General features: G+C 37.5%; 1 protein-coding gene across 4 annotated transcripts in view; it reads right to left on the bottom strand.

Moving 5' to 3' along the window:
- Positions 1-373: 373 nt before the first annotated feature.
- The window catches only part of SUN2 (Sad1 and UNC84 domain containing 2), a 34,733-nt gene continuing 27,058 nt past the window's right edge, over positions 374-8,048 (bottom strand). For all 4 annotated transcript variants that reach the window (XM_070947753.1, XM_070947751.1, XM_070947754.1 and 1 more), the window contains exons 16-18: positions 7,853-8,020; positions 6,462-6,554; positions 374-5,236 (exon numbers count right to left, since the gene is read on the bottom strand). In XM_070947753.1, the coding sequence (XP_070803854.1) occupies positions 5,120-5,236; positions 6,462-6,554; positions 7,853-8,020 (378 nt within the window). In that variant the 3' untranslated portion in view covers positions 374-5,119. The remainder of the gene's footprint in view (positions 5,237-6,461; positions 6,555-7,852; positions 8,021-8,048) is intronic.

Raw genomic sequence — 8,048 nt, 5'->3', positions numbered from 1 at the left:
TTCATTCTTTTGTATATTTTATACAAAGTCAGCTTATTGCCCCCACAAACTGGGTCCTCATTTCACCTACCTTAGAAAGGATGGAAGGCTGAGTCAACCTTGAGCCTTGGAGAGATTCGAACCAGCAGAAATTGCAGGCAGCTGTGTTAATAACAGGGTGCATTAAACCACTATACTATCAAGGCTCCTGTATGTCTGTATGTCCGCATATGATCTGTGGTTTATATGACAAACACCTGTAGTACCATTATACTTTGATGAGAATTTCTACTCCTATTTTACTCCACTCTGACCCCCAAAAATTTCTTTGTTCATTAATGACTCGTTTCACCACTTTTAAGAAAAATCATTTATTGATTTATCTTGCATAGGTATAGATTACAACAAAAATAACAGACTGTGCAGCATTTGTAATCTAGATTTAGATACACTCCTCCTAACCCTCAATACAAAAAGATTTCTTAGTATGATTTATTATTACAACCATGAATCTGTGGGGTACCTTCCTAAGGACAAAGTAAAAGTCATATTTTTCATGCTTCGTTTTTGTATCCACTTGAAAAACATACTGCATAAAAGCATTCCTGATGATAACCATTGGATATGTACAGTTTGGAAGCTACTATATTGCTTCTCAGTCAATAGTCTTAACTAGCCATCTATAGTTTAGTACCTTCAAATGTCTGTGGCTATGTGAAAAAGGTTAGATCTGAGAGTAGTGAGAGCAGCTGCATGAAAATGACAGGTGAAGGCATTGGCACCATAAAATTGTAATACTTTTTCATATGCTTAACTAAGGTCACTGTTGATATGATATCACTGGATTTTCGGTCTCTGGTTGTATTTTATAACATGTTTAAGTTAAAAAGCTTGGTTATCTATACCTGTGATGGCAAACCTATGGCACGCGTGCCACAGCTGGCATGCAGAGTCCTCTCTGTGGGTACGCGAGCCATCCCCAACTCAGCTCTACCGTGCATGCGCATGCGCCTCTCGCTGGGCCAGCTGATTTTTGGGATGCAGGTGCATGCGCGGGGGTGGGGGAGGTTGCGTGTGTGTGCACAGGGAGCGGGGTGGTGGGTGGTGTGCGCATGCACGGAGGCGCATTGCATTTTGAGTGCTGGCACGCACACTTTTGGCACACGATGAGAAAAAGGTAGATCACTGTGGAGGTCTTAAACCAGACTTATTGGCTGAACCAAAATGATGTCCCAGAATTAATTTATAATAAAACTTAATCTCAGGCCCCAAAGTGATGTAGCTGGACATGATGGCAAACAATGAAATTTGACTACATATAATAGGTCAAATAAATCAAATAATTTCATAATAAGATCAGATGGGCAAAAATACCAGTAAATGCTCCTTAATTAAGTCTTTTTGTTTTTGTGTATCACAAGAATACAACTGCTATTCACAATATTTATCTTTCTCAATATAGATCCATTATTTCACAAAAACACTGCATGTTCATCACGCCATATTAAATCCTAAATTCAGTTTTCTTCTAAATAAAACCATCCATTAGTCATTCTTTCATAACAAAAAACCCTATCCTTAACCCATCCCTATTTTGGGATAATTACAAACAAGTTAATTTTGCAGCTAATGTTAAAAAAAAAAAACTATACATAAACTACATGGGACAACTAAGAACATGGAGAATGGGATGTGTCTTAAAATTTATTCCAAGTAGTGGACTAATGCAGGCCTATAATGTGCCTGAAGGAGCATAAGAATTCAGATGTTGAAATAAATTTTTGTAATTAGAATTCTTATGACAAGGAAAATCACTGTCCTTTTATCTAATTTTTTTAAAAAAGTGCTGGAAACAGCCTTTACTGTAACATTGAAGGGGAAGTCATCAATTTAAAAATTAGTATAAATCAAAGAACATGGGATTTATTCTGGAACCTAAAAATGCTACCAGATTCCGGCACCTGATAAGGAAATACTGGAAGAATGATCAGCTAGCAATTCCTTGTTCTTATTCTTGGCGAATGGACTGATAGAATCCATCTGTCATTTTTACAGGTACACACAAAGAAAGACAAATAGTACCGGAGGTCTGCACAAACATCACAAATACTAGCTAGATCTTTCTGTTAGATACAGCTGGTTAACAAAGTTTATAGAGCCCGATAATGGTAACAAACCTTTGTTAGCTAAATATTTCTCAAGAATTTAATGTGCTATGTTATGTTACGTCAGAGCAGTCACATCTTCATACCGAAGAAGTTGAGGCAAGGCCCAAGTAATACTATTTCTTCTATAATACTGTTATATGCATGCACCAGTTCTAGTTGCAAGAAACCTTGTCCTTTGCCCCACACCTCTTCTCTCAATAGGTGCATGGAATGAGTAACGGATACTACTCTGCCATTGTAGCTACCAAAATGCAGCAGTAAACTTGTGCACATTGTGCACATCCACTACGTTCATATTTACAATTGAGAAAATGCTTTTAAAACAAAGCCCCAAAGCAGAGGAAATGGCCAAGCTCAGCCTACTCCACTGTCACTTATCCTTAGGGATGAAAGGAACCAGTTGACCCAATTGGACCAGGGTTTTTTTCTGCTGCAAGAGAACTGCTGCTGCTCCTTTGGACAGTGCTAGCAACAATCATTTGCAGAACTAAGGTTTTCCTAACTTTAACCACATATATCAAAGATTGAACCCAGGACATTCAACATTTACAGTACTCTGGTGTAGTTCACTATCCCGTCCTGCTATCAGATATCTCTACATTCTCTCTTCAGTTGTCAGCATGGTTACCTACCTAAATATTTATGTGGCTTCATTTAAATAATAAAAACCACTGCAGTCAAGAATAGAGATAATATTCACATTGGCTAGTGTGTTCCAAATGCCAGATCATTTTTCCCATTTGATCTCTGTTCTGGTAATCTCAACCTATCTGGATTGATTTGGGGTCATCAAGTCGATGTCAACTATTAATGACCACACTGACAGACCTCTAGGATGACCAACACATCTGGAGGGTTCCAAATTGGAAATGCTGGACAAAGCTGTATGTCTTCCCCTTAGATTAATTTTTCTAAAGCAGGAAGCATTTGTTGGTTCCAAAATTATTTCAGTCTGAAAAATTGGGTCTTTTGAGACCCATCAAAGTCTCCACACTCTTTTGCCATGTATGGCTATTTCTTTCTCAAGTAAGGGTGGAAGTAGGAATTATTTAGGCAACAATCCAGAAGGCTATATCTACTGAGCACAATTTTATTCAAAGACGATCCATTTAGCAAAAAGAAAAATGTTCTTTGCATGTGTCTATACTAAGAACAAAGCTTTTCCGCTAGAAAGGGTAGCAGTTAAATAGAGTGTAACACTTTAGAGCAAAGAAAAAGAACACCATTTTTTAAATCTTTCCACCTATAAAATTGTTTCTGTGATCAACAATTAGCATAACTGGAAGATAGTTTTCCTTGTCTTGTTGTTTTATTCTTTGCTGTGTTTGTTTTCTACTAAAGGGGTGGGGGCTGCTTTTTCATGCCATAAGCAATGTTTAAAAAATTATGCCATCTCAGAACTCTGACTAACTCTCATATTTTGCAGAAATATGGCAGTTTTCTTTACTATTTAGTCAGCATGGGACTAGTTTAGCAAGTTATTATAGACATTTAGTTGCACTTTCTCTGTTTCAAGGAACTATTCAAATAAATGCCTGAAAATTCAATCAGCTTAGAAATATAAGGTTGTGGTACATTAGAAGTTTAAGTTCTTGCTATTCTTAATGGTTTATGAGATTAATATATACAGTATTTTATGCAAGCTTAAAAACAGCATTTAATCCCTTTCCAACATATACAGTCCAAATTACAGCAGCTTCTGATATATCTATATTATCATCAGGAGTTGAAATGAACTGAAGAGTCTTTTACCTTTTTGTGAACTACAATAAGCAACTTGTCCACTGAAAGCAAATCAAAAGACAGAATTCAATATGAAACAAGTTTTGCATTGGAGCTAATATTGTAATACTGACTTGTGAAATATAGGGGATATTCAAGAAAACAGTATTCAGAGATATTTCATCTCTGAACATGCTGGATACTTTGCCATCGGCATTAACAACCATCCCCCTCTTATTAGGAGCTGGTGCATTTAATTCTAGGCCAGTGACAATATTATCTCATTTTCTAAGAAACAAAATACTGCACATTGGGAAATATGCGTCAACATTTAATCCATACAAATAACTCTAATTTACCTTTACACTATTTTCCCCATAGAAAAACTCTTTTTCCATTCATCAAAACTGCAGCTTCCAATTTCTAAACACATCACAGTTCCCTAACAAACAATCCCCCATTTCTCTCTGTACCTTTGAATCTGTGCATTGTTGCTTCCATGGAATCCTGTCAACATAGGAAGAGGAATGGCCCTAAATCTACAATCCTCATCCGTGACAGATTTCATGAAAACATTCCTTTACCTGTCTCCACACAAAATGATTATGATATAAAGGTGACCAAAGTTATGACACTTTTTAAAAACTTTTAACTGCAGTTTCCAGCACACCTTCTGTATCCCCCAGAACCACTCAGAGTGGGCACAGTAAAAGGAACCTTTCTATGAAGAGGTGGAGGCTTTGGGGGGAAGGGGGAACACACAAATGAGGGCCTAAACAGGACCCTAGAACCTGGCAAAGGCTTTATGTCCTTACTTCACACCAAACCTTATGTCACTGCCAATTTTTTTTTTCTGCATTGCTTAACTCGTTTAAATATGCCTTCAGTCCCCAGAAAATTGAGCTTTAAAGAGACAACCAGAAATTAGGTTTGGAGAAGTATAAAGGAGGGGATAAATATGAACTGGATTAAGTATGTTTAAAAAACTGCTTTAAGAACAACTAAATATAAAATACCGATCCAAAAGGCCTCTTTCTTCCTCTGCACTCAGAAGAGTGTTGTTTCCAGGAGAGAGCTGACTGATCAGGGAGTGTCACAGCTTACATCCCATCTCTGTGCAACATAGCAAAAAAGATATATTGCCCATTCGAAACTGCCTGTCTTCCTGGCACTGCTTCCCAACTGCCTTTCACAGTCTGAAGTGCAGGTCTTGAGGTAGGTGACTTTTGAGCTAGTGGTGTAAGAAGACGTTATGAGACCAGCTCCCCATGCACACGGAAGCGATAAATGCAGGTGTATTCTGGATGGCCCCAGTTGCTGAGAACTCTGAGCTCCACCAGCTGGAAGGCTGCCTGTCTGTCTATATCCTGAGGATGGGAAAAGAAAAGAAAAGAAAAGGTTGATTTTTAAAAACGTGACTCGTAGAGAATGCTCCTTCAGCTTGGCCTAGTTTAATTCAAACGTGCACTTACTGCCTGGAGAACAGTAACATGTCTCTGATCTTGTCTTTTTCAGCCATGGGCTTTATTTTTACTTTTCTCCCTGGAGATGCTAGAAATATATTTGTTTACAGAATAAAGCCTGCATTTTTTTGGTATGATTTCCCTTAAGGGAAAAAGTGGCTGCCATAAGTTCTTAAATATTTGATGTACACATTTTTTTTAAAAATAAAAATGCTGAAAATTGTTTGTGCAGTCTGGGAGTGTCGTGAGCCACAAATTGAAGGAAAGATGCAGGGTACATGCATTCAAATGTATAAATAAACTTTTTAAAGATGCCTCCACCAACAACCAATAGGAAAGGCCTCAAACATAATTCTAATTTGTTTCTATCATCTACAGAAATATGCCTAATTCACCATCCCTGTCAGAACTCTGCAAGCATTGACAAATGGGTACAAACTGCCTTCCTTCTTTCCCAACTTGTGCAGACCAGATAGTTTGGACTATAACTTCTCATCACTGTCCTGAACAGAGATAGTGAGGGATCTAATCCTTCACATATAAAGAGCGCTGGGTTGGGGAAAGCTTTGAAGTCCACTTCTTTGACCAGGAGATATTAGTATATGGGGCAGAACCGTAAAATGATCAATTTCTTCACTGTATTATAGTTTATTGCATAGCCAGATGTTCAGACTGTATTTGGCATTTTTATCCTCTTATCAAATCCTTCCCAAGGACCAGGGACAGGCAGATCCATATCTTTGATGGTGTTAAAGGTTATTATTATTATTGTTTTAGTAAGAGCAGACTCCTGTGCTATGTCCCTTAAAACATAAGGAAAATCCATCTGCTGCCTCCATAATGGCTAATCCTTGGGTAACTCTGCAGGTAATATCACAATGAGACCAAAACAGTTATACTTAAAAAAACCAAAAACTACTATTATAATCCCTACATTTTATTGTTTGAAACCTATTTCACAAACAGATTCTTTATCAGGGAAGACTGTATAAATAAAAGGTACACGAGTACGCTTTATTAAAAAATCCATTCAGGACTGAATAAAAACAGCAAATAAGGCCCACTATTTCCCTGCAAGCTCTGAAGCCCTTGGTCTACTCTCACTCCCATTTCTTGTCCTTTTTCTTACCTGAAAGTGAAATGTTTGGATAGAATCCCCATCTTGATTGTATGTGAACTTCCCAAGGAGGATGCCCTCTTGATGGTCTTCTTCCTCTAAGCCCTAAGCAAACAAGTGAGGATAGGGATAGGAATCAGATCACTTAACAACCGTGTTATAATTTAAGAATTGCAATGATTCACTTAACAAATGTGGTGAGAAAAGTCGTAAAATGGGGCAAAGCTCACTTAAGAAATGTCTCATTTAGCAACACAAATTTTGGGCTGAGTTGTGATCGTAAGTTGAAGACTACTTGTATAGAACCAACATAGCAAAAAGAGGTCTGATCATTATAAACATATACTCTCCCACTTCAAGGACATGTCTAATTACAGAATTTCAGTCAATGTCAGAGACTTATATTGAGCAATTCCGTGACCTGTTGCACTCTAGATGCCATCAGCCTCTCTTCAGTATGCTTTGTATAATTTCCCCAGCATAGAAGTTCATTTCCTCTTAATTTCCATACCCTTATGATAGTTTAGCAATAATAATAAATCCACCATCAGCAACAGAACTGTAATTTTCTCCCTGTAGCAATTTATATAAGAAGCTATAAGATATTCTAGTTTTTGATGGATGGCATTACAACATTTATTTCTCTTATTTGATTGTATTTATATTTTATATTGTTTTACTGTATTCAATTTTTAGTTTATCTTGTCTTTTAGTTAAATAAATATAAATTAGTCTAAATATTTCTTTACAAAGATTATCTTGGGTCCAAAGTCACCCAGCTGGCTTCATGTCTTAGGGAGGACAAGAATTTGGTTTTCTGTTTTGGTGCTTTAAAGCAGCACAAACTGATCCTCTGTGGTTTGTTTTAACCGTGTTTTATTGGAAAAGTCACAAAGGTTGTGTTCAAATGCTCAGTCATAAATCATTGTTTACATATCACTTATTATGCTAAGGCAATACCTAACAAGCCACATCATTCCTTAAAAAAAACAGAGAACCACCCAGTCAGTGTTTCTGACCACCTAGTTCAAAACTATCTATGTTAATACTAGAACTGATGACTACAAATTATTTACTAATTTAGAGTGAGTATTGGAAGACTGTTTCTGTAGGGAAGTGCTGAAAAATTTTAAAATGAAACATATTCTCCCACTGGAATACAGGCAAAATTGACAAAATGTTAAAGACTGTTTTTCAATTTTTTAACAAAACTGGAAGCAAGAGACAGGAGATTCCTACACAGAGAAAGTTCAGGATCTTCTGCACTCCTTGGCTGCCAATAAATATGAGAGGAATTGCCTATTGTGGGTTGTGTTTTCCCTGTGATGGGGGAAAAAAATCTGCCCTTTACCAGGACGAGCTCACTATAATTTGCTCTTTCCTGCTATGTTGTCCAGACTTACAAAGACTGCAATGTCTTTGGGGGCACTGGGAATGGTTCCACTGGGGGAAAGCGACTTGGAGATATGCTCTAACGTCACAGCAGTGGGATGGATCCTGCTTGAAAGGCGGATGACAGCAAAACCTTGGGAGCCTTGGAAGGCCCAACAATTTCCAGGATGGACATCTGGCTGTATCAAATAAGACAAACAAAAATGT

The sequence above is a fragment of the Pituophis catenifer genome, unplaced genomic scaffold, assembly GCF_029215685.1.
Source record: "Pituophis catenifer annectens isolate HBS135680 unplaced genomic scaffold, rPitCat1.0.hap2 SCAF_7, whole genome shotgun sequence".
In the NCBI taxonomy this organism is placed as follows: domain Eukaryota; kingdom Metazoa; phylum Chordata; class Lepidosauria; order Squamata; family Colubridae; genus Pituophis; species Pituophis catenifer.
The sequence above is the reverse complement of the archived record's forward strand: the minus strand, read 5'-3'. Positions and strand labels throughout refer to the sequence as shown.